This window comes from Pleurodeles waltl, chromosome 9, assembly GCF_031143425.1.
Source record: "Pleurodeles waltl isolate 20211129_DDA chromosome 9, aPleWal1.hap1.20221129, whole genome shotgun sequence".
NCBI lineage: Eukaryota > Metazoa > Chordata > Amphibia > Caudata > Salamandridae > Pleurodeles > Pleurodeles waltl.
In genome coordinates, this window is record NC_090448.1 from 1,092,865,624 (window position 1) to 1,092,893,169 (window position 27,546).

A 27,546-nucleotide genomic window follows, 5' to 3' on the forward strand; every position below is an offset into this window, starting at 1 on the left:
GCAGTTCAGGCTTGGGCTTCCTCACCAGGTGGGGCAAGTAGGCCTGAAAACTAGCTCGCCCTGAAAAAGAATGACTTGTGAATGGGCGAGTAGATTTTTCGAGGACTGTAAAAGAGAAACTCAGAAACCTGCGGGGCTATTACGAATGCTTCCCAACTCATCTTCTCTATGGCACACAATCTCCATGGATTTTACTAATGACCTTCTAAGAATTTGGGCTTCACATGCATTCTGTGATAATAGACACCCTGCAGGAAAATGGCTCCCTGTTGCAGTTACCCCCCACTTTTTGCCTGATATTGATGCTGACTTGACTGAGAAGTGTGATGGGACGCTGCTAACCAGGCCCCAGCACCAGTGTTCTTCCACTAAAAATGTACCATGGTTTCCACAACTGGCACACCTCTAGCACACAGATAAGTCCCTTGTAAAAGGTACCAGTGGTACCAAGGTCCCTGTGGCCAGGGAAGGTCTCTAAGGGCTGCAGCATGTGTTATGCCACTCTTAGGGACCCCTCACCTAACACATGCACACTGCCATTGCAGATTGTGTGTGTTGGTGGGGAGAAAAAGGCAAAGTCGACATGGCATCCCCCTCAGGATGCCATCCCCACAAAATACTGCCTGTGGCATAGGTAGGTCATCCCTCTAGCAGGCCTTACAGCCCTAAGGCAGGGTGCACTATACCACAGGTGAGGGCATAGCTGCATGAGCAATATGCCCCTGCAGTGTCTAAGTCTATTCTTAGACATTGTAAGTACAGTGTGGGCATATTAAGTATATGGTCTGGGAGTTTGTCAAAACGAACTCCACAGCTCCATAATGGCTACACTGAATACTGGGAAGTTTGGTATCAAACTTCTCAGAATAATAAACCCACACTGATGCTAGTGTTGGATTTATTTTAAAAAAAATGCACCCAGAGAGCATCTTAGAGATGCCCCCTGTTTTTTACCCAATCCTTCAGTGCAGGACTGACTGGTCTGTGCCAGCCTGCTGCTGAGAGACAAGTTTCTGACCCCCTGGGGTGAGAGCCTTTGTGCTCTCTGAGGCCAGAAACAAAGCCTGCACTGGGTGGAGATACTTAACACCTCCCCCCTGCAGGAACTGTAACACCTAGCAGTGAGCCTCAAAGGCTTAAGATTCGTGTTACAATGCCCCAGGGCACTCCAGCTTGTGGAGATGCCCGCCCCTTGGACACAGCCCCCACTTTCGGCTGCAAGTCCAGGGGAGATAATGAGGAAAACAAGGAGGAGTCACCCACCAGTCAGGACAGCCCCTAAGGTGTCCTGAGCTGAGGTGACCCCTGCCTTTAGAAATCCTCCATCTTGATTTTGGAGGATTCCCCCAATAGGAATAGGGATGTGCCTCCCTCCCCTCAGGGAGGAGACACAAGGAGGGTGTAGCCACTCTCAAGGACAGTAGCCACTGGCTACGGCCCTTCCAGACCTAAACACACCCCTAAGATTAGTATTTAGGAGCACCCCAGATCCCAGGAAATCAGATTCCTGCAACCTGAAGAAACAAGAAGGACTGCTGACCTACAAGCCTGCAGAGAAGGAGGAAGATGACAACTGCTTTGGCCCCAGCCCTACCGGCCTGTCTCTAACTTCGAAAACCTGCAACCAGTGATGCATCCGACAGGGACAATCGACCTCTGAAGCCTCAGAGGACTGCCCTGGACTAAAGGACCAAGAAACTCCTGTGAGCAGTGGCCCTGTTCAAAACCAGCTACTTCTTTGCAACAAAGAAGCAACTTCCAAGGACTGCACGTTTCCCGCCGGAAGAATGAGAATTTTCACTCTGCACCTGATGCCCCCGGCTCGAGATTCAGAGAACCAACACCTCAGGGAGGACTCCCCCGCGACTGCGAGCCCGTGAGTAACCAGAGACGACCCCCCTGAGCCCTCACAGCGACTCCTGCAGAGAGATTCCAGAGGATCCCCCTGACCGCGACTCCCTGTAACAAGGGACCCGACGCCTGGAACCAGCACTGCACCCGCAGCCCACAGGACCTGAAGGAACCGAACCTCAGCGCAGGAGTGACCCCCAGGCGAGCCTCTGCCTTGCCCAGGTGGTGGCTGTCCCGAGAAGCCACCCCTGTGCCTGCCTGCACTGCTAAAGTGACCCCCGGGTCCCTCCATTGAAACCTATACAAAACCCGACGCCTGCTTTGCACACTGCACCCGGCCACCCCTGTGCCGCTGAGAGTGTGTTTTGTGTGCCTACTTGTGTCCCCCCCAGTGCTCTACAAAACCCACCTCGTCTGCCCCCGAGGACACAGGTACTTACCTGCTGGCAGACTGGAACCGGAGCACCCCTGTTCTCCATAGGCGCCTATGTGTTTTGGGCCCTCCTTTGACCTCTGCACCTGACCGGCCCTGAGCTGCTGATGTGGTAACTTTGGGGTTGCCTTGAACCCCCAACGGTGGGCTGCCTATGCCCAGGACTGAGACTTGTAAGTGTTTTACTTACCTCCTAATCTAATCTTTACTTACCTCCCCCAGGAACTGTTGATTTTTGCACTATGTCCACTTTGAGAATAGCTTATTGCCATTTTTACAAAGACTGTATATGATATTGCTTTATTAAAAGTTCCTAAAGTATCTAAGTGAAGTACCTTGCATTTAAAGTGTTTACTTCAAATCTTGAACCTGTGGTTCTTAAAATAAACTAAGAAAATATATTTTTCAATATAAAACCTATTGGCCTGAAGTAAGTCTGAGTGTGTGTTCCTCATTTATTGCCTGTGTGTGTACAACAAATGCTTAACACTACCCTCTGATAAGCCCACTGCTCGACCCCACTACCACAAAATAGAGCATTAGAATTATCTATTTTTGCCACTATCTTACTTCTAAGGGGTACCCTTGGACTCTGTGCACACTATTTCTTACTTTGAAATAGTATATGCAGGGCCAACTTCCGACACACCCTTATCAAAATGTGTCATTAGGTACCTATTCCCGGCCGGTCTTCTGCCCCTATCCTGGCTGAATTATTCCTACAACATATAGACCGATTACGTGGTTTACCCTCTCAAATAGTCTCTGACAGAGGCACAGTTTGTGTCATGGTTCTGGAAGGCCTTCTGCAAACAAATGGGAATTAATCTGTGTTTGTCCACTGCCTTTTACTTTGAATCTGATGAACAGACGGGATGCTGTAATCAGAAATTAGAGCAATACCTCTCATGCTTTGCCCACTCTCTAACTTATGGATAGGTGCATTCTGTCATAGTAACGTTGATAATGCTTCAACAAGCAATTCCCCTTTCTTCGCCATGCAGGGTTTTTACACTGATTTGTCCCGATGCAAACTCCCTCCAGAACAAACCAACCTAACTTAGCAGACCAACATAAAACATTAAAACAAACCATGTTTCAGCTTACCTAAAACCTTAGAATGAAAGAGAATATCCCAGCCGGTGTATGAATCAGGAACCTATTCCTGGTTATACACCACAGATTTAAGCTTGGAATGCAAAATTATGTCACATCCACGATTTATCTGGCCTTTCCCAGTTCACCAGGTTTTAAGCGAAACAAACATTTGGTTAATGTAACCCCACCATGCACCTTCACCCGACATTTGACATCTCCTTAATTAAAACAATAAAACCAGCAACCAGACTAAGCCACAGTCCAGGACCAGGAGGAATATGGGGTACACCCTATCCTGGATTCAAAAACAGATTATCTGATGGAATGGAAAGGATATGGCCCACAGGAAAGGTCTTAGGAACTCCCCAACCAAGCATGCTCCCCGGTTGACAGAAAATTCAAACTGCATCACCCTCAACAACTTAAACCGAATACTGGGCGAGGGCCTTCCCTGGCGTGTACTGTCAGGATCCTGCGCAAGACTGTGGCCCACACCATCCAACAAATGGAGCCCACTGTCCAGTCCATGGACATGCGGACGGCGGATTACCTGCCACTAAAACTCCAGTCAAGCTCCCTACGGGGGATTCAAATGATGCTCACATCCTGGAAAAATCCTGCCTAGTTTAAGTGCCTGCTCTTATATTCTAATGTTTTGTACTTGGTGTTTCTAATGGTTGCCTCCTTAATTGTGCAAATATATGCCACATCTTTTATTGTAAAACCTTTTTTAACAAACTTTATTAGCATTTTCCATATCCAAAGGACAATTACATAAAAAGCAGAACATTTTGAATATTGTTCAACACCATGATACCTATGATCAAATACACACGGCAGACATTAGAATGATAATATACATATAACCACAGGCTTTTATTGTAAAACCTTTACAAAAATCTACAACGTGCAGCCATCCCTGGATTCTGACTCCCTAGCTGGCACCACCAAGCCCAGAAACTAACTACGACCGCATGTGTGGTATTTCCCTGAAACCTTGTGAGATGACTTGGACAACAAGCAGGGTTAGAAACCTTTGTGGCCATTTTAAAACCCATAGCTACTTAAACTCCACCCATAGGTTCTCAATGCTTTGCATTAAGAATCAGCAGGGAGCAGAGCAGCTTTCAGTCCAGCTGGAGGACTCGGAAGGATGAAGAATTTGAGCTTCAGGGCCAGATGAGTCTTGCGCTCCAGTGGGAGTGTTCTTTGGAAATTATAGTGGTGATATAGTTTTGATATTCAAAAGTGGTGCATTTGCAATGTGAGGCCTTTTTTTATATTTTACAGCCCTTTTTGGTCATGGCGGACTTTGGTTGATCGAACAAGCGTGCACAGAACAAGGACTCCAAAAGTTATCTAAAGGAACATTGTCTTAGTTAACCCTGTAACTGTGGGCTTGAGCTATATTATTCACAAAATGTAGACTACTGTTAACCAGAAGTAGATTATGACAACATTTTGAACTGTATATGCAAAAATGTTTAAAGCTCAGGTACGTATCATTGTTTTGTTAGGTGGAAAACTTGTCAACCCTTTGAGTGTAAGGTATTCTCAGATATACATAAAGGACTCAGGGAGCTTGAGGTGTTTGAGGAAAAAAGTACGTTTGTAAACATAGTGAGTCTGAATTTAAGAATTGTACTGATTGTTCTCTTACAGATTCAGACATCACTCCCTAAAGGTGAACAGTTGAGAAACCGAAGGCCCTAATGCAGATCAGGTTGGGTTTAGAATCACCTCAGGTAGGTGTTGGTGATAACAGAAAGGAGGACATGAGCTTGAAGCAGAGATAACAAATCTAGATAAGTCATTAAGGCACCTTTCTTCTTTTACAGGGAGTTGTGCAATCAGTGTATTTTTATTATTTCAGTTTAATGTATTATTTTATTATTTGGGCCAGAACCCTTTCCCCTGGACTCACACTACAAAGGCTGTGTAGCGAATTCCAGTGGCGTGCGGTGGGCGCAGGGGACTGAGAGTTCATGCTATCTCTGCAATCCCACAGAGAGAAGAAACACATGCCCCAGGTCACGATCTGGTGGTGAGCTCCAGAATTACTGCAGGTATAAAAGAGTAGTTGAGAACAAGGACACGTGCTGAGGAATAAATTTATGTTAAGCAAGGCTCAGGAGGCATTATGCAAGGGAGGGACTATAGCAGGTACAGTATACCTGCAATGAAGCCAAAATTACATTATGGTTTTTGGTTTCAAGTTCTAAATGTTTATTCACTGCCCAACTTGAAATACCTAAGGCGGTACATTCAATTTACAATATTCAATCAACAGTTGCTCAATCGAGGGTGAAAGGAAAGTACAGAGTCCTGCATGGAATAGCAGAACACTGCTCACACAAATGCAGATATGACTGGAGATCAGGGCTTTCAAATACCAAAAGAGCAGTGGAGCCACCCTGTGGACAACAACAGGTAGACAGGACAACTGTGCAAATGACAAACCACCACAGCACTTAGCAGAATCCATTAGGTACTGCTAGGACCAAAAATGATTTTTCAAATTACCTATAAAGATTCAATGCACTTGTGCTACTTACATGACTTTTCAGGCAAATAATGTTTCTACTTAAAAAGAGAACGACTAGAAAGATTTAAAAAAAAGAATATTTGCTGTACTGTGGTGGTGATCAATAGCCACAGGTGCTCATACTCACAAATACCCATTCTGAACGATGGGAAAAATCATGAAAGACAACACTGTACAATGTGTGCAAAATTCAAGCAGATAAATTGTGTAACTATTTAAGGAAAAAATATGAACTCTCGTTGTTTACCTGGAAAGCCTCAAAGTTAATTTATGTACCTGGGAGCTGTACGGATCCAGCTTGGACTGTAAAAATTGACTTATCCATCCTTCCTCCCTGTGCTGATGGGGTCTCTCGTTTAATTAGTGCAGATGAATCAGGAGCTGCAGCAGTGACTCGACCAGGAGCCTGAAAAGCTGGGGGTGTGCGCACCTGGAGTGGAGTTCCTAGTCCAGCACTAGATGGGGACGTGTGAGGTGAAATGTACGCGGGTTGCTCCAGGAGAAGAGAGAAAATGTTGCTAGGGCTTGACCCAGCCGTAGCAGCAGCTTGCAAGTTGCTGTTTTTTTCGACTGCTTGACGTCCCACAGGTGAGTCAGCATGTTCTGGATTATCCAAAGTTTCTGTTGGGGGGATAAAAAAAACGAATAGAATGAATCAGTGCCCAAATATTTAAGATGCGTACCAAGAAAAACCCTTGTTAGTGCTGATACAATGATAACACCCATTTTGTCTGGTTGTGTCTCAGATCATCAGATTGATGAAACAGCCCGTCCCAGCCTTTAGTACATGAATAATGCAGGACATTCCAAAGGAGTGGGCCAATATGAAAAAAGAGATGGGGATACAAATATCTAATTTGAGGCAAGACGTCTGAAATTAGCAATCAGTTTCAATTTAACATGGGAAGATGTGTTACAATTGCTGATTTGGGAGTACTGACCTTAGTTTAAAGCAGTTCTTATATTTTCAAGAAAGGAGTCTTGGCAAGCAAACAGTATAAATTTATATAAGAATGTGGAACAGTACAAATGCCCTAAATAAGAAGGTATTTGATATTGTATTAACTGAAAGTTATTCTTGGTTGTTTTTCAGATGACATAATTAAGCAATATCTCAGATAAAAGAATGTAAGATTCTGAAATTCGTTGAGTGTATAATTACATACTTTATGAATTTGAGGATGACTAATAAGAGGGATAATGAAATGGTGACCTGAGATTTTAAACACATTGACTGTAAGAAACTTCAATTGAAAAGTGTTTTCACTAGGTACAGACTTTACACTGCACAGTTCAGAACCTGAGTCAAATAACTACAAATTAGTATCATTAGGATATGAGGAATGGCTCTTCAAGATATACCAAACATATAACACTAACTGGAAAATGTCTTAGCGAAATCTCAGCAAAAGATCTCGAGACAAAAAAGGTTCTGCCTAGGACGGCAGAAGTAAGATATGCAGATTGTACCTTGCAGTCCTTGCAGGATTTGGATTCTCTGGGTCCTCATTGCACTCATCTCCATGGTTATCTAGAAAAAAGAAGAAAGAGCGTTTCAACTCAGTCTTATTTTCGTACAATGCCTTGCTCCAGCAGTTATGACAATTGCATGTACCTGCTGCTTCAAGACCATTAGATGCTGCACCTCAACATACGCTGCTTGAAGGGTTGCACGCGCCTGCAGCATTTTGGTATCCAAACTCTGCAATGATCTGCTAAGCTCTTCCTCCCGTAAGGAAATGGATAATAACTGGTCTACCTGGGAACGCTCTGCAAAAGTAAATGATAGGTTATACACCCGGTTCTATTAGCTAAATGATAAATCATGCTCACGTTATACACTTTTAGAAAAGCTGATTAGAAAGCAAGAGATGAGAACCACATTTGACAACCTGCATTAATCGTCTCTAAATATTTTCACCCAAATTCAAATGTACATAGAAAGTAATATTAAGCAAGTTCGACACCAAATACTAATCAAACATTTATTTAAGACTATTTTTCAGGTGGACTATTTGGCTGAGTATTCCAGGGATCAGGCAGAGGATCTCAGATTTTATAATTCCAAAGTACTCAACTCTCTTGCATTACATCGATGATGAATATGCTCTTCTGAGTGTCAAGTTGTTTTGGCACTAAAGAAAGTAATGAACTGCACTCAGCCATCAAAATGAATTTTTATGAGCTAAGACAAGGAGTCAGTTTATATCAAATAAAAAGTTGTGCCTATAGAAAAAGTTGACGGCTTGTCAAATATAAAATTTACTTAAATGTTGTCCATATAAGATAACAGTATCTAATTTTGTAAAAAAGCACCATGCTTTTCATCAATAACTCTACGAAGGCCTTTTCTTAGCAAATCAATGTAGCATTTTGTTGTGTTCTGCTAAGTTTATAAAGTACTCCAACAGAACACAATTTGGCTCTTAGTGCAGAGACTTTAATATTTACATAAAGAAACTATTTTGAGCCATATCTTCACAATTTAATGGAAACCTAAACGGTTCTACGTCTCCTATATGGTAAAAAGCAGTAGGCTCCACTAAATGGTGGCATGCACTTCAAATGTTTTAGGCCCTCATTACGAGTTTGGCGGTTGGACAAACCAGCCGACAAGCTTGCGGGGATCAGAATGCCGTCAACCCAGCAGCCTTACCCAAAGTCGTATTACGATGTTCCTACCAGGCTGACTAGCTGGAACATTGTTTTACGACGTTCCCACTGGTCAGCCTTGCAAGAACACTGCTATGGTATTGGTCTCGGCTCCCTTAAAGGATACCATAGCACAACAGTACCCTCAGAAGGTGCTTGGCAGTGGGGCTCTTGCACGTCCAAGAATACAGCACCACTGTAGCTGACCATGAGTCCGACTGCCGTTAGCCTATCGTGAACCATGTTCCTGGCGAGGACGGCGGTCCCCTGGCAGTCCGACCAACAGGGTCATAATGTGGCAGTATAATCTCTAGCTTAAAACGTGAAGTCGGGGAGCTAAAGGGCATATTGTTTGAGGTTCTCAATCTCTTTAAAAAAATTGATTCACCTCCTCACCGTACTTTGATTCCTGTGCCGGTACAATCTTCTTGTCCTTTGGGCCCGGTTGCACAGCCTGCTATTTCTTCAACAAGTGAGGACCACAACAAGGGCCCCACTAATAAGCCAGGCCAACCGGCCACTTCAGCAGTACGCTCAGCACCCTCCTCTTTTGACTTTGGTCAAGTTGTGGCCCCTTCTACTCATGTGGCTAATTCAAATTGTATTTATTTGTGAAATGTTCCTCCTCTTACATCCCATAGCAGAGAAGATACCTCCTCCCTTGTCAACAAGGTGGCATATTGGATTCGTCATACCAGGGGCTGTGCTTCTATTATTCATTCTGACATTGTTTTTGCTTCTCGAGTACGTGGTTGTCCCGGTGGCCGTGATACCATCAAAATTAACCTCACTAACCCCTTATTAGTGAGGGGAATTTTGCAGATGGAAGCCCGCAATACGTTAAGAACTGATTTTGATATACATTTCCGCGAACGCCTGCCTGCTACTGGCCACAAGATCCTGCCCGCACATCCTTTTAGGCCTAAGGGAAGCCCCTGCAGTGTTCCAGTTCCTGCTCCTAAGTCTGGCTTGTTGCCTTTCCCTGTTGATGGGGCTGCTTTGGTTCACAATCCTAAACATAGTGGTACTCAAGATCCCGCTACTACAGGGGATACATCTGATGTGGACTGACTACTCTTCCCTAATTATTGCATACCCTGTGGTCCACTTGTACTGTCTCAAAGACCTTTAATCAGCCCAGGTGGCCCCAACCCAAGTGCTTCTCTCTGTACTCCTATAGTTAATTCTAAACTAATTACGGATACTGATCTTGGTACGCTCACTTGTAACACTCCAACTTCTGAAGGGTATTTGCTGTCCTGGAATGTGGCGGGTATTAAGAGCAAACTGCCTGATCCGGAGTGGGGGGCTTTTGTGGAATCTTACTCTATCTGCATGTTCCAGGAAACTTGGGCAATGGGTGGTATGTATAGACAAGGTTATCGTTCTTTCATAAAAAAGGCAACTCAGTCCCCCAGGGGAAGGGCGGTTGGGGGGTCTATGTGTCTGGGTCAAGATGTCTGAGATGGTTAGGGTCAAGGAAATTGCTGTTGATTCTTGTGATATTTTAGCCATAGTAATACAGCCTAGGTCTAGTACCCCTGTGCTGATATTAATATCTATAACCGTCCAGGCTCCCTTAACAAACAGTCTGATACCATTTATCGCTTGCATAATGTTCTCTCAGAATTCCATTCTAAATATCGAGTCATTATTGCTGGTGATCTTAACGCCCAAATTGAGCTTGGCTCAGCCTTTGCTGAGTCCACTCAGGATGAGGACGTAGTGTGGAACATTCCCCCCCTCCAATTTCATCCTACACCACTCACTCCTTCCCCTAGGGTGTCTCAGATAATAGACCTTGCACTTACCTACGGCCTCTGTTTTGGAAATGGCCGATTTCTTAATGATAACCCTGCTAGGCCCACTTTTTTCAGAGGTAATTATAGTAGTTGCTTGGATTATGTCATCTTGGATTTACGAGTTTGGCATCTTATAACTAAGGTAGAGGTGGGTCTTCCCCGCACTAGTGACCACGCCCCCCTGCAAATTGCATATAACGTAGCTCTGTTTGATCTACCCGCTGGTTTGGTTGGCCGAAGTGTTCTGTCAAAACTTTCCACTAATAAGCTTGCGGTAAAGTGGCCCTCATTTTTGAAATCTGACTTACTGAACCATTAACTTGTCATTATGATGACCCGTCACCAACTTTTTGAGGACTCCATTGCATTATCTCCTTCAGAAATTTTGTCCGCCCATGTGGGGTTTTTTGCGGAACTTAAGGAGCTTTTCACTAAACCTTCCAAATCCCAAACAAAATCTTCTGCTCCTAGGTGCAAATGGTTTGACAAAGAGTGCCGGATGGCCAAGCATCTTCTATCTGAAGCCTTAAAGGCAAAGAACCGGGACGACATTACACATGCGAGAAAGAACTATGTGTCTACTCTCACTCTATCAAAACTCAAATATGAGGAGCATTTATGGGAGTGCCTGGCGGAGGCTGCTAGCTCTCGCGACGCCAAGCTCTTTTGGACTTGGGTTGCACGTAGCGACCCAGGCCTGTCATCCACTACTGAATGTCATATCGACCCAGGAACCTGGCTCTCTTATTTTCGTGAACTGTATGGCTCTCGGATGGAGCATTATGATACTCCCATAGATTATGCACTGTGCCAGCCTGAAATGCCGCCCTTCACCCTAAAAGAAACAGAGATGGCAATTTGCGCTCAAAGATCTGGTAGGGCCCCTGGCCGTCGCGGGAAGCGCTGTGTGATCTCTGGAGGCGGGGCAGGAGCCCTTTAAAACTCGTTCGCGCTCCCGCCGTCGCGGGTAGCGCTGTGTGATCTCTGGAGGCGGGGCAGGAGCCCTTTAAAACTCGTTCGCGCTCCCGCCGTCGCGGGAAGCGCTGTGTGATCTCTGGAGGCGGGGCAGGAGCCCTTTAAAACTCGTTCGCGCTCCCGCCGTCGCGGGAAGCGCTGTGTGATCTCTGGAGGCGGGGCAGGAGCCCTTTAAAACTCGTTCGCGCTCCCGCCGTCGCGGGAAGCGCTGTGTGATCTCTGGAGGCGGGGCAGGAGCCCTTCAAAACTCGTTCGCGCTCCCGCCGTCGCGGGAAGCGCTGTGTGATCTCTGGAGGCGGGGCAGGAGCCCTTTAAAACTCGTTCGCGCTCCCGCCGTCGCGGGAAGCGCTGTGTGATCTCTGGAGGCGGGGCAGGAGCCCTTTAAAACTCGTTCGCGCTCCCGCCGTCGCGGGAAGCGCTGTGTGATCTCTGGAGGCGGGGCAGGAGCCCTTTAAAACTCGTTCGCGCTCCCGCCGCGCGGGACGCGCGCGGGCGGCGCCCGGGCGAAGCCCGGGCCAAGGGCGGGCCCGTCCTGCGCCCGTCAGCGGCTGACAGAGGCTGGGCTGGGCCACCCCCCTAACATCTATCTCCCAAGAAGGCCATATTGTACTCAGTCCCTTTTGCTAGTTCCTACTCTTTCTCCCCAGTCAGCTGCTCCATTTAATCTGACACCTTATCATTTAACCCTGCACCTACACTAACACCAGATGGGCAAAAGGAAAGCAATAGAGGCAGGGGCCGGGGCAGTACTAAAAGCCAAGCGAAAAAGGCATAAGCATGCTGCTAGCAATTGCGTTATGGATAGAATCGACTCTCTCCTGGGCGAATGCAACGGAATACTAACTAGCCCCCAGGGAAACATTTCTATTGCAACTGGGGAGGGGCCCACTTCAACTAGCAGGAAGGAAGGTTCCATGAAAATCGCTGAGATTTTCATGAAACGTGGGCAACAAGTTACTGACACTACAGGGGCGGGTGAAAGTAGGAACGTTATCACCCATGCGGCCCCCTCCCTAGCAGAAGACCTACCACTTGCCATCAACGATTCCATCCAGCTCAGTAACCGCTTCAATCCCCTAACCAACCTCCCTGAATCACGCGACGACATCAACCCAGACACCCTGGCAGATGGGCCAGCAGCAACCAACACGCACTCTCCTCATGTAACCCCACAGCATATCGAATACATACAAGCTCTAAGGAAGGAAGTCACAGAACTCAAGCATATGGTTAACTCATTACTTGCAATAGTAAAACAGCTAACCCACGCAAATAACACGACCACCAGTAACCTTGCCCAAAATCCAATCCTATCAGGCATCACAACAAACTCGCCCAACTCCTCTGCTTCTAGCCACGCTGGCCCTCACCCTACCAAAGAAAAGACCATGAACTCCCACCAGTCTCCCCTCTTCCACAATTTAGGCATAGGAAATTCACTAGACATCTATCATAATACCCTCAAACCCATGAGCAATACTGCCTCAAAATACTCTACGCAACCTGCCACTGACCAGTCCCATTTAGGTAATATAGTTCTAATGGTTAACGTTCCCAAGTTAACCACATTGGTGCGCAAGGAAGGGGTAGACTCCATCAAAAACAAGGCAATCCACTGGATTCGCCATGTTAGAGGCTGCCGATCCATAATACGTGAGGACCTAATTACCGTAGTACAACGGCCAGATCCGGGAACTCACTTTGATATCCTAAAACTGACACTCAAGAACAGGACCATGGCGAACAATCTGGTGGCCCTAGACGCAAGAACAAGCCCACCTGCACACTCACGCATCCAGTTTAAACAGCCCAGGTCACCCACGCTCCACGAGGAACGCCCGAGTTACCACCCGGCAGAAAACCTATCCCCTCTTGGTAAACATGATTGACTCACAGCCCCACCTAAAATCTATGCAGGCAAACCTTGCAACCTTCCAACATCCATCACCCCCAGATCCTCCTTTTACCCCACCACTGTCTGTCCATGTATTCACCCCCCTACCCATGATACCGCGACCATTTCCGGCTCACCGAGCAATCATGACAACGATGCTCCACCCATCTTGCAGGCACATTGCCCACCAAACCTAGAGCTGCTGTCTAGGCCCGCAAGCATCTCCTTGATCAGGACCAGGCCTGTTCCAACAGAGGAACATCACCAACCACCACAAACCTCACGGACAAACATTGGCATCAACCCATCCCTGCTCCCCCAGCCACATCTGCCAAACCAACCCCTGACAGCCAACCTCAAAAACCCCGGGCATTTAGGTAGGTCAACTCAGTCACAATCTGGGGTACGACTTGTCTCATGGAACGTGGCAGGTCTGAAACCTATTCTTCCCCTTCCATCCTTCTCCTCATTTATTGACGAACATGACATATGTCTCCTACAGGAAACATGGTCACTCGACCCACTCTTCCGAACAGGCTACTCAAATTTCCACATCCCCGCTGTGGCCAGCACGAGAGGCAGGCCCTCAGGGGGTCTGACGATCTGGATCAAAACATCACTTAGCTGCCATATATCACAGCTACCTACCGCCTCTCCCGACCTGTTAGGCCTTCGTCTATCCTTTGGGCCTGACTCTGTGGTGAACATCTTTAATATCTACGCTCGAGGGGTCAGGGGGGGTCAAGTCTCCAAAACCCTCTGCGCCCTCGTAGCCCTCTTACAAAATTATCCCCGCCATCATAAAACCATTGTGGCTGGGGACTTCAACGTCACATTCGAACCCCTTGACTGGGACGATCTCAGGTCCACCCGCGAGGAAGATCAAGTCTGGTCTATCCCCGCCCTGTCCATTGCACCCATCAAAAGGTGGACGTCGGTTGCGATTCAGGTAAAATCATTGACCATGGAGTTTGGACTCAGGGCGCTAAATGGCAGAACTAATTCAGACACCAACGGTAGTCACACATACAACAAAACGAACCACACCAGCAGAATCGATTATTGCCTATTCGATATAAGATTATGGCCTCTAGTCATCGATATGACAATCATCGAAAGGACCGAAAGTGATCACAACCCTCTTTCTGTCCACACATTAGCCCTAGGTAACCTCCCAGCCACGTCTAACCCCGCAGCAGTAGCACCCGAGGGTATTAACCTGGCCAACAACAAAAGACACCTAAAATGGGTCAATATTGTGGCCCGGCCCGCACTCATCAATGCTGCCAACAACACCCTAAAATCCACACTAAGGGACCTAGAGGCAGGTTCTGCAACACCCCACCAGGAAATTAGCTCAATCCACACCTCCTGCTTTAGGGATATCGCAACCCACTTCTCAGCACCCCCAGCCCACGACGACAAACGACCCAAAGCCAGGCACCGCTGGTTCAACAAAACGTGCCGGTCCCTAAACAAGCGCCTAGTTCAAGCCATTAAATCCAAGGACCCCATCGCCATCCGCGTAGCTAGGAAGTCCTATAAATCTGCAATATGCATAGCCAAGCGTGATCAAGATAGCAAATGGTGGACATCACTCAGCGACGCTGTGCGCGAGAGAAATTATAGTCTGTTCTGGTCCCTGGCAGCGCGAGGCCCCGAAACCAGTGGTTTGGACATCACAACCAATATTGCCCCAAGAGACTGGATAGCCCACTTTAGTAGTCTGTACTCCCCTGATCATGATAGCCCCACCTCTGTTTGTACGGGCCCCCTCCTATTTCACTCGTTAGCACCAACCACCGCAGCACCCCTGTTGTTCTCCCAAAGTGATATAACTTACTCTCTAAGCACTCTAAAACGCGGCAGGGCCCCTGGTTCAGACTGCGTCCCAGCAGACCTATTCTCAACAGACCTAGCATCCTGGTCAAGATATCTCACCATTCTAGCTAACGCAATAGCATCTGGGGCGCCAATTCCCGACTCTTGGAAAGCGGCCATTGTTATTCCAATCTTTAAAAAGGGCGACAGATCTCTTCCCTGTAACTATAGACCCATTAGTCTAATTGACTGTGTCCAAAAAGTCTTCTGCCACTGCCTCCTAGGGAAGATAGAAGAATGGATAATTGACCACGATATCCTTAGCCCCCTCCAAGCCGGTTTCCGAAAGAAGATTTCCACCACTGATCAAGCCCTCAGATTCCTATTATTATATTGGAAAACAGTGTTCATCGGTAAAGGCAGCCTTTATGTAGCTTTCGTGGATCTCAAATCTGCTTTTGACCTAGTACCTCGCAACAAACTGTGGGTCACTCTCTCTCGGATGGGAATCCCGGAACACATCCTTGCCATTTTGATACGACTCCACGAGGACAACTACGCACAAGTCAGGTGGGGCAACAAGGGCCAACTTACCGATAGAATCCACGTCTCTAGGGGTGTGCGGCAAGGTTGCGTACTTGCCCCGACCCTCTTTTCCCTGTACATCAACGAAATTGTCCCCTCCCTCCTCAGACTGCAGGCTGACGCACCTTCACTTGGCACACAAAAAATCCCAGTCTTACTCTTTGCCGATGACACTCTCTTGATATCTAAGACCCCTAGTGGTCTAAGGAAACTCCTTGCGTGCTTCGAGCATTTCTGTTCATCCCAGGGACTCGAAATCAACGCAACGAAAACCAAACTAATGACCCTTAATCCCCACAGATCTTTCAAAGGGAAATTTACTCTAGAGGGCTCCTCACTCGAGAAGGTGGGCATTTTCAGCTACCTGGGCATAACACTCACTGACAACATGTCCTGGAAGCCACACATAGGAAAACAAGCCCTTAAATTAAGACAAACAACTGGGGCTCTACTAAAAAACTTCCACCTCTCACACACAAAACCAATTCGCCCAGCATTACAATTATACGAAGCCCAGGCAGTTTCCTCAGCGCTCTACGGGGCTGAACTTTGGGGTTATACCAAAACCCAAGACCTAACCACCGCTGAAAACAACTTCTTAAGAAACCTTGTGTCCCTTCCGCTAAGCACCCCACTGTTCCCTCTTTTCAAGGACCTCGGCATCAAACGCATTGGTCACAAAGCCCGCCTGCGACCTCTGCTGTACTGGCGGCGTCTCTGGACCACTCCGGAACTTGTCATCTTCACCGAAGCTCTACAGGTCATCCTAAAAGCCGACCACCTGCACAGAATCCCCTGGCTACGATCCATCAAGGATTTACTCCACTCTATCGGGCTCGATGATCTCTGGAACTCACCAGCCACGTCAGTCTTTCCCTCGAAAAGCGAACTAAAGAAACTTTACTGGCAAAGGGCCAACAACGAAGACACTCGGGCTGCACTCCACACTACATTATCTTGTGACTTTGCCAACCTAAAAGAGTCATGCAAGTACGAAACTTTTTGGGACCTAATCACGGCCCCAAGGGAAAGGAAACTGTACTTCCAGCTCCGCATTGGAACACTCCCATTAAGACTTTTCACCAGCAGCTGGTCACACAACGAATCCACCGCATGCCCTGCTTGCAAAGCCCCCGTGGAGAATCTCCCTCACCTCCTTTTTGCATGCCCCGCGTATACTGCCCCCCGTAGGAAATGGCTGGCCCCGGCATGCAGACTACTGGGAGCACGCTGCTCTGCGCTAGCTCTGCGAATCCTTAGATCAGACACCAGACCAACGCTAGTGATCGCTATCGCCAAATTCCTCGGAGCTAGTTGGCTTATTAGAGGGAAAACTCTCCTGGACAAAGACTCCAAATAAGACTGTCCCAACATCCTGCAGAGTGCATTTCACTTCATTTCATTTTTTCTAATTTCATTCCATTTTATTCTATCTCATTTTTATTCCATTTTAATTTTTATTTATATTTCATTCCCTTTTATCACCATATTTACCTGCAATTTTATTTTATCATGTGCATTTATTTGTATTTATTACTGCTCGCGCTTTTTTGGCTCTTGTAGCCGCAATAAAGCTTCTTTGAATTGAATTGATACTCCCATAGATTATGCACTGTGCCAGCCTGAAATGCCGCCCTTCACCCTAAAAGAAACAGAGATGGCAATTTGCGCTCAAAGATCTGGTAGGGCCCCTGGCCAAGATGGTATTCCCTCGGATCTGTACAAATCAGACCTATCTGTGTGGACCCGTTATATAAACAGGGTATCAAACACTGCCATGGCATCTCGATCCTATCCGCTCTCGTGGAAGGTGGCGATTATTGTCCCGTTCATAAAAAAGGTGACAAGAACTCCCCTGGGAATTATAGGCCTATCAGTCTATTAGACAACTTGCAGAAAATCTTTTCGTACCAGTTGCTAACTAGATTAAAACAATGGATGATGAAAAATCAGGTCTTAAGCCATCTCCAGGCAGGATTTAGGGACAAGATCAGCACTATCGATCAGATCTTCCGATTTACCACCATCAAGTGGAAGACCGTAGATGCAGACAAAGGCCACTTATTTGTGGCCTTTGGTGACTTGAAGTCTACGTTTGACCTGGTCCCGCGTGCCAAGCTTTGGGAGGTCCTTAGTACCACCGGTGTTCCGGGTTCCATGATTAATATTATCAAGGATCTTTATTCTGATAATTGTGCTAAAGTCCGTTGGGGTACCATTGGCGATCTGACCCCTGCTTTCCCAACTGCACGGGGCGTGAGGCAAGGCTGTGTCTTGGCGCCCACCTTATTTCTCTTGTTTATTAATGCCTGTTTGACATATCTTTTAGACTGTCAAAGTGATGCCCCTAGCCTGGGCGGGCAGAAGATCCTCGGTCTTCTGTTTACAGATGATACCCTATTGCTATCACGTACTGCTATGGGCCTTTCTAGGCTGCTCTCCAGATTCCTGGAGTTTTGCACTGACCATGGGTTATCAATTAATTCAGCAAAAACAAAATACATGGTTTTTGGAGATATTAGAAACAAAATGAAGAGGCCTGTATATTTAGATGATGTCCCTTTGGAAAGGGTGGGTACCTTTGATTATCTAGGTATCAAAGTGGAAGATTCACATCTTTGGCATGCCCAGCGCCATAAATCTTTATTATGCCTGAAGCAGAGGGCGGGTGGAATTGTCAGATTTGCCTCTAGTTCCCCGAAATTTGCAATATCTCCTGCACTGGAAATATACAAAGCTCAAGCTAGGGGGGCCGCCTTATATGGAGCCGAACTTTGGGGCCATTGTAATCTGGCGAATCTGGCTAGGGCGGAAAACCAGTTTTTAAAAATGATGCTAAAGGTTCCATCGAGTACTCCATCCTTGCCCATTCACCTGGACCTAAATCTCTTTTCAATCTCACAGATTGCTGCCCTAAGGCCCCTGCTGTTTTGGATTTGGGTGTGGACAACTGATGCCCTAACCCTGTTTCGGTGTGGCCTCCTAAATGTGGTGGGCTGTGATTCTAGTATTAAATCTAAATGGTGTGTTTTTGTTGAACAATCTTTTTCCCGTCTGGGGTTAGGTTCCTATTGGCATGATCCTATTTCTATTCCCAAAAATGCTGCACAGCTGTTAAAGGATGCTTATTGGCATAATGTTCAGGTTGGACAATTTGCTGGTTCTATTCCATTGTCTATGTCCGACAATTTTTTTACTTGTTAAATGCCATTACGAATTTGAGCACTTTTTGGATGCAAAGTTATCTCCATTTGCTCGTGCCCTCTTTATTAGGTTTAGGATTAGGTCTCTCCCTCTGTTCTGCCTTACGTACAAATGGTCCAGTTCAACTAATAGATCTAAAGGTTGCCCGATGGGTTGTAAAAGTGAAGAAACTGTTTCACACGTTTTCTTCCACTGTCAAGCATATCACAAACAAAGAGCACTTTGGCTCATCCCGCTCTTCAAACAATTAGGAGTTAGATCCTGTCTCCATGCTGAGAGAATTTTAAAATGCGACCCGTCCGTCCAGATAGCTCTACCAGTGGCAAGTTTTCTCGAGTCTATCTGGAGGTTGAGATTAGCAAGTTTAAGGGACAAAATGGTGTAGTTATTGTTTAGTTTTATCTATGTATATTTATTTGACTTGGATGTATCATTGTAGCTTGTTTTTTTCTTGTACAGGACACGGAACTTGATTTGGTTCCTTATGGATTATTTATAGACCTATGGTACTCTTCCCTTACTTTATGTCGTGAGAATTTTTAAAGCGAAAATCACCCACCCAGACAGTTTTTTTAATGGGGGGAAAAAGGGGAAAATTCTTGTATTATTATGACATCTGAGATCAGCAATTTTAAGGAGCAAGAGTGGGGAATTAATTTTTAGATTTATCTATTTATATTTATCAAATTGGATGTGTGATTGCTCCACAGTATACAGATATTGGTGTATTATATTTTTAACTAGTGCTGATTCATGGAATTATTCTCATTTTTGGGTATTGCCTTTCATTACATTAAGTGATGTTTATCTGACTGCTTATTCCTTGCTTGTTTTTAAAACTTGTCTTGTCCCTTTTAACTGTATTTTTACCTTATTTTTTTAGCACCTCCCTGCTTTTAGAAGTCCTCTCTTTCTTTGTTGTGTATTGTACTTTGATGGTTTGTTTTTACTCACCGAAATAAAGTTAATTGATGATGATGATGATGATGATGGCAGTCGGACCGCCCAGAGTGCAGCGGTCTGACCGCCGGCCTCATAATGAGGCCCTTAGTTTCTGAGCACCCCAGTATTTTAAGAATATTCTCACTTGAAGACATTAAGATATATGTAGAGGTGCAATGTAGAAATATATGATTCACAAAGGCAGAGCTTTAAGGAGATTCATTATCGAGTTAGGAATGCCTCTAACCTGCTTGCTGAAGAATGCATAAGGATGGGTGGAGGTTCCAAAACTAATGGCTCTGTTCATATAGGACCAGAAACTGTATTTTTTTGTAGCCAAGGAATACAGTCCGCTTCAACAAGTCTGGCTTGCGGGTAATACAAACTGCAGGTACAGGATAGCACCCAATATTTCTTGCATGCACAATTATGTAGTGGAAAGTGACTGTAGATTCTTGACGTGTAACATAATGTTTCCAATGGCACAACAGAAACATCCACGACACACAATGGTGGTGGTTCGTACAAACATTTTAGCACTGCCAACACACAGCTACAATTGTCCACTACCAGATGCTAAGAGAAAATGTACAGCCAGCATGAAACTACAAGATACTCTTTGGAGGGGACATCTTACATTGATTTGTGAACATTGCATAGTGTTGGGTGAATGGTATTTAGAAGACAGTCGCATTCCATTCTGAAATTTGTGTAATGATGAAAAGGGACTGTTCATGGAAGAGAGCGTCAAGCTAAGATGGGCACATGAGCTTAGCAGCTGTAAGAACTACACTGAATTATCGAGATGGGGTCACTTTGATACCCAGGCAAATTTACATAACTAATCGTTGAAAAGGCTGTGAATTGCAGAGAACCCCTGAAATGCATTAAGCAATAGCATTTACCGGTTGCCTAGTGACCAATTATTAAAGAATGTTGTAGAGCAACCTTTATTATGTGCAGAGGATTCAGTGGTAACTCGTGGATCAAACTTCATTGGAGCAGACTAACACAAAAGACACCAAGTGCATTAATTTATTCAATTTCCTCACATACTGGTCTCTTATTGAGAACTAGAGGCAGTGGAAGCATCTTCATATAATGGTTGTTAACAACATTAGGAATTTCAGCCACAGGAAGATGCATTTTTTCCTAATGAAAGCCTCCTCCACGTCTTCCTCTACTGCCCTCACCCCATCTTCAGCCATTACAGAACTAAGCAATGAACCTAACCCAATCTGAATGCCAGAGAAACTGCTTCTGTCATAAAAGCTCTGGGGGATGCAGAAGTAGAATAACCTTTTCTTTACAATAAGGTTGCTGTTGTCATTGCTCTGGCTAGTGTTGTATGGATCATAATGATGATCTACTGTGTTTGTTTTTTATTTACAAATTTACGTACGCCTAGTGAAACATTAAGTATGAATTTTGATGGTGTTCATTTTGTCAGGAGTTTTACGCCAAAATGTCTGGAGAAGGACCAGCAGACTGCTGAAAAAGTGCATGGAATTTTACAAAGAGACACTAAATTACTGCATCATTTATTATTACCTTTTTTGCCTTTTATTTTTCTGCGCTTGTTTTTCCGTTCCAAATTTGGGATTTCAGGAGAACAATCCTGATAAAACACAGGTGAAGAAGAAGATATGTCAAACAGTTATGCATTTCAAAGAGGTGAACAAAGTATGTGTGTGTGTGTGTGTGTATGCGTGTGTGTGACCAAAGCCATCATTGAGAAGTAAACATAACCCAAACTGTGCATTGCAAAAACAAACAAAAAAACATAGCCAGTCTAACATGAAAGATAGATAATGGGACACTGGTAATATGGTCCAAAATTGCCACTTTTGGTTTCAGATGACTGTGATGGCATTTTAACAATTTATAATGATTAATTACTAATTACTCATTTGCAATCTACCACGTTGAGTAACCAGAAGCCATTTTGCCTGCCCATGTTAAAAACTCATGTTTTTTACTTTGCTTGGCTCTGATGTGCATTGACACACTTTAATGCCTGGCACTGCAATACAAGGATTTTCCAATCAAGCTAGGTCAGCATCTGAGATCTCTGGCTCTTCTATCTTTCCTCAAGGTCCTTCTTTGTTTTTATTATGAGAAACAGAGGCACTTGTTGGGAAAAGCAAATAAAGTTTCGGTTTCGATCATGTATGTGCTGCTTCAACTCTCTATGTCAAGAAAACTAATAAATGCTTGGGAAATTAGGGTAGGAGCTTGCATTAGATCCTACACTGCTTTGTTGAAGGAAGCCATTGTGATGAGCAGCAATATCGCTTATTTTCGCTTAATAGATATCCTTTAGACTTAAAGCGGGTTCAGAGCTATATATTCCTCTCACATGACTTTGACAAACTGCTTAGCCTTTGGCGTTGTGGTCTGGGACATAGCTGAACCCCTTGATTGCAATACAGAACCATGTTGCACAATTGCTCATTATGTATTACGTACATGTACACATGCATACCAGCAATCATGAGTCCCTGTTTTAGGCGAGGATGCAAGTAGCATCTTTATATGAAGTGAACCTACACCACCACTGATTCTCTAAATAGCTCTACCTCAAATGACTGTATTTGTAGGAATGTGAGGGAGCGAAAGCGAGCAATCAAGAGATTGATTTTTAACCTACATATAACACAGATTCACAAGCTATATAACTCCAAGGTGGAGATAGACATGGACAAATCAATGAATAAGTATATGACCTAGGCCACTCTTGCCTCCAGCAAGTCTAATATATAGTTCTCACTTTGTGTAAAGTGAACAAAGGGCAAGCTCCATCTAATTAAGAATGGATGAAGAGGGGGGGGGGAAGGAAAAGGAAGGAGATAGTAAAAAAAAAAAAAAAGGAAGACAACAGGCTCAATGGATAGAAGAAGGGAATGCAGGTAAGAAGTTCAGCTGCAAAATATATTCATCCAAAGAAAGTCTAAGCACATATTCTATGTTCCAAACTTTCTATTTAAAAGGGAACTCCAACATATATTTAAGAACAAAAGCAGATCAAATGTATTTAAAATTCTATGTCAAAATTTGTTAATGAGGGCACCAAGGCCACCATCTGATTTCTGTCTGCGAAGCAGATAACCTTTCAAAACACCATCAGTTTTTTGTGTGGTAATTAATGTGTGGAAAAGAGGGGATTCTTAAATAAACTCAATAAATTGCTACAGTGATGGTGCTCCGATAGGTACTTTCTGTATTTTAAAAAACAATATTCTAACTATTTTTCTTTAAATAAATGGATCAAGAGGCAACAACACAATAATACTGATCAGAATAAAAACAACATAAATTATTCAAAACCATACACAACACGGGGAGGTGGTAGCCATGAAAAATAAAATACCCGGTTAATAAACACACATCTATTCAAAAGTTGAAAAGAAGTAATGTGCAACTCCCATTTCTAAACCCACAAATGCCCTTAACAATATAACCGGAAACAAGTCAGTTCAAATTTTTCATATTTGCCAGTTTCATAAAAAATGCAATGCTGCTGCACTCAGATCACAGAGTAATGAAAGATCTGCACCCCATTAGTTTGAATACAACAGACAACCTTAGAGCAAATCAGAAGCAGGAGACTGCTTTGTCAGTGGGATGAAACCTCTGTGCACGAGAGAATTATATAAGAGAGAGGAGCAGGCAAAGTAAAGGGTGAGCAGCATCACCTGATGGCGGAGGACCAACATAAGTACCTCTGGACGATAACAAAGTAACAAAACCTTAAAAGAAAACACATTATGGAAGTGCCTGGCGCCTAGCCTCTGAAATAATCTCCCTGAAGACAAATGATCGAACAAATGCCGGCTTTCCTTCAGAAATCGAACGACCTTCTTTTCCAAATCTTATCTGCAAGACTAGGGTGCTCTCTCCAGTCACCCTCGTTTCTTAAACTGCGTTACCTATCTTGTTTTTCCGACACAAATGGTGCCTCCTTCTCGCTGTTCTAGTATCTCATCCATTTCTTGTTAGTTTTGAAGTGCCCCAATGACACAGTGGCTAGGGCAATTCTGCATCAACATGTTAAATAAATACACAAATAAAGAATGGGGATGGTTAGGTTTCAAGTGCGCGTGTAGAGTATGAAACACCAGACTCATAGCAATGGCAAGTTTAAAGATGCCTAATGTTTTGAAATCTGTTTAGAGATTACGCGGCTGTGTGAGCAGGGGTTACGGAGGGTTCTGACTGAGTTGCCATAGGGCTTACTGCAACCTTTACTCACCAAAGTTGCCCTCCTTTTCTTCCCAACACTCTGGCTGTCATTCTGTTCGGTACTAGACGCACAACTGCTGTCAGTAGCTGCATCTACTGAGCTGGAGGTGGGTAAGGTGAGAGCTTGGGGTGGAACCAGACTGTGCCCTTCTTCTAGAATCTCTGTTGTCTTTTGGTTGTCAAGCCTTTGTTCGGGGGATTGCTCTCTCTTTACAGAGGCCACTGCAACAGGAGACAAAGTACTGTGCTGTGCTGCAGGTACTTCTGGTGAGGGGGATGATGCAGGGCAGACAGTGGCCTTTGGTTTAGCCTCAGTCTGCATGTCTTCGCTACCATTTGGTCCCAGGGGCACAGAATCCAGTTGGCTGGTTAGAACATCTTGCCTCTTTTTTCCTCGGTCTGCAGCTTGGTCAGAAAATAAAGCATAAACAGAGCTAGTTCGGTCCACCACAACACTGCTCTCAGAAAGGCTGCGCTTTCGAGCTGTACCAGGTAGTGGCACGGTGATTGCTTCCCAATGGAATCCTTCAAAATTGGAAAGTTGGGAATCTTCTTCCATATCGAATTCCTCCTGCTCGTTCTGAACTGGTGCAACCATCTCTATGCCAAATCTTAAAGAAAGAAAAAAATCATTAATTCACGGTGGACACCTACAATGATAGCACTGAACAGTCATGTAAATAAAGAGGCTCGTGAACGCAGTTGAATCAAACTATGGCATGTTCCCCACACTACTGAACACTAAACTTCATCCAACGGTCCTCCCTCTGAGTCCCATTCATCAAAATACGCAGATGCAAGGAGGTAATTAACCTCTTGTGTGGTTAGATCTCCAGAGGGTGAACAAACAGTAAAGGACAGAAGTTAAGCATTAAATGCTACGTGTAGACCCATGAAGAGTAAAAAAAAAAAAGTAAAATAATTGTCAAACAAAATGCTGAACACTTTTCTGATCTCAGGCAGATCTTAAATGAAAAAAATGAATTTTACCTCGATTCTGTGGAAAGGAATCATGCCAATGTGCCCTATAACTCTAAATTATACTACTACTGTTACTGCATGTAGACACCTATGAGTGATTGGCATGCTGGACTCCACGTGACAACAAAACCAAAGATACACCTCGCTGCCCAGTATTAAATAAAACAAACAAAAAAAGGATCCTAACCGTGGTAAGCCTTTACCGAGCTCCTGTTTTTTTTTGGTCACATGCTGGATGACCTGCTCCCAGTTTACATTTCGACGTGAAGCATTTAAAATCTGCCGCAGGGTTGGTTTCAATCCAGATTCCTTTTCCGTCTCACTCTTTCGATGGCCGCTCACATTTCGGATTCGGCGTGCATTGTTGAGATTGGGCTCTGGAGGATGTGCTGTAGCTTTGCTTTTAGGACACATGTGCCGGGTCAAGTCTCGCTGGAGGGATACTGGAAGGCCAAGCTTGCTTAGTGGAGGCAGGAGAGGTTGCTGACTGGCTCCTTTTTGCATGTCCTGATCACACACATTGCTTCTGTCTCCGTCCGACTCCACCTGAGCATCAGCTTGAAGTTGATCTTCACTGAATTCACTTTCCAGAGAAGTACGTTCAAGGTTTTCCAGAAGACACAAGGGTGGCTCTTTTGATTCAACTGTATGTGGAACACATTTATTGGGACCTGCAGTAACATCTGAAGTGCTGGAGAAATTGCCAGATATTTCAAAATTGTTTCTATCTTCATTGCTTTTGTCTTTACAGGGAAGCAAAGTATCTCCAAAAAGGCAAGTGTTTTTAGATTTTGATCCAGAGCGTTCATAATCTGATAGCTCCTCATCACTTATATTATCCAGCAATTCCACGTGAAGCTCTGCTGCCATCTCAGAATTTTTTGACACCTTATCTGAGTTACTAACTTCTTCAGCTTGTTTTTTATAGCTTTTCAGGAGATGTTGACTTCGCATAGATTGGCTGGACTGCAAAATTTCTTTGGCTTTTCGTAGAACTTCGCTGAGGCTTTCCATCGACTCTTTCTGAGGTGTGTCAATGCTGGCTTTGTTTGCAGGGCTACGACAAGAAGCACTGCGCAGCTTGGAGGTGTAAGAGTTGGTGTGGACGGTCTCTAAATTGAGTGCACTCAAACGGGTTCGGCTTTCTCGGGGAGATGCAGGAAGGCTAGGCTTGACACTATTTTGAACACTTGCTGCCTCTCGCTTTTGTGTAGGGCGCTTGTTAGGGCTGGGTAAAAGAGGACATTTAAGGGGCGGCATTCTGCTACTTTTGCTGTTATCTTGCTCAGAACGTCGTTCACTAGCAGTGTCTGCTGACTCCTTAAAAGGATTGCTTGGATCAGCATCTAAATGATTACTTTTAGGTTGACAAAGGTCTTCGTTTGCACTGAGCTTTGGGAATGAGTCTGATTTATTGGTTTCATTATTTTTCAAAAGCTTTTGCGGTTCCTTTTCTGAACTTCCAGATACATCTTCAGTTGGTGGTTGGTTCTCTGCAGCCTTCTGGGAAGGATAAGGGCTCCAGCGATGTGGTTTATCTTTAGAAGGGTTTGTTCCCTTAGCAGTGTACTTGGTAGTTTTGTACTCTGATTTCTCTTGTGCAGTAAACTGAAATGAGGTGCCAAGAGGAAGATGATCACTGGTGTAATCCTCTGGATACATAGACTTATTACACTGCTCTTCTGCCCGATTGCCATAGGGTTTCAGAGCAGTTGCGTGATCCTTTTCTGGGCGTTCCCATGTGTACCTCATTTGATTATAATTTATTGGCCTACCACGGTTTGTATTCCAGCCCACACCCATGTCATCCATTCTGTTCCTCCCAGGCTGAAATCCATCATTCCATCCATTTGCAGCACATGGAGCGGAACTCCAGTTTCCAACAGGGTTACCAGGATGCCACATAGGAAAACTTGCACCGCTTTCAGGGTTCCAATTGTGATTTATTATCGTACCACTGTGATTCCAAGGCACGGCACCTCCCCTTTTTGAATGCCAAACAGTTCCTGGATTGTTAAGGACTTGATGTCGATTTGCTGGCCCTGCAGGAGGAATTAACTGCCATCCACCACGCCCTTTAGCACCCCTGGGATAGTGGCTTGAATTGGGGCTCTGGGAGGGATGCTGGAAATTTCCTTTTCTTAGATTACCAAAGCCCTCACTTCCCCATTTCCAGTCTCTGTGTGGCATTCCATGGTGCAGCCACACATCTTGTTCATAACTGTCTCTGTTTCCATGAGGTGCTCTATTTTCTCTTATTCTCTGGAGCCTCCTGTCATCAGTTTCTGGTTCCAGGCATGTTTTGCTTTTTTCATCTTGTCTGGAAAAAAAAACATAAAAACGCAAATTATAAAACAAATGGTCAAATGCTTTACATTTTTCTCGTTCTAAACATAACTACACAAACCCAATACAATGTTTCCTAAGAAATTCCAGAAAAGAAATACTTTGGATCTAGGTCCCTTGATATTTGTTTAGGCTTGCAGGAAACAGCCCGTGACATTATACATAAATTGGACAT

The 27,546-nt window shown here is 44.8% G+C and overlaps 1 protein-coding gene across 3 annotated transcripts in view; it reads right to left on the reverse strand.

Annotated features, from left to right (window-relative positions):
- The window catches only part of ZNF106 (zinc finger protein 106), a 331,145-nt gene that overhangs the window by 196,080 nt on the left and 107,519 nt on the right, over positions 1-27,546 (reverse strand). For all 3 annotated transcript variants that reach the window (XM_069208786.1, XM_069208785.1, XM_069208787.1), the window contains 6 exons: positions 25,213-27,345; positions 24,055-24,655; positions 21,354-21,420; positions 7,543-7,697; positions 7,398-7,458; positions 6,204-6,548 (listed from right to left, as the gene is read on the reverse strand). In XM_069208786.1, the coding sequence (XP_069064887.1) occupies positions 6,204-6,548; positions 7,398-7,458; positions 7,543-7,697; positions 21,354-21,420; positions 24,055-24,655; positions 25,213-27,345 (3,362 nt within the window). The remainder of the gene's footprint in view (positions 1-6,203; positions 6,549-7,397; positions 7,459-7,542; positions 7,698-21,353; positions 21,421-24,054; positions 24,656-25,212; positions 27,346-27,546) is intronic.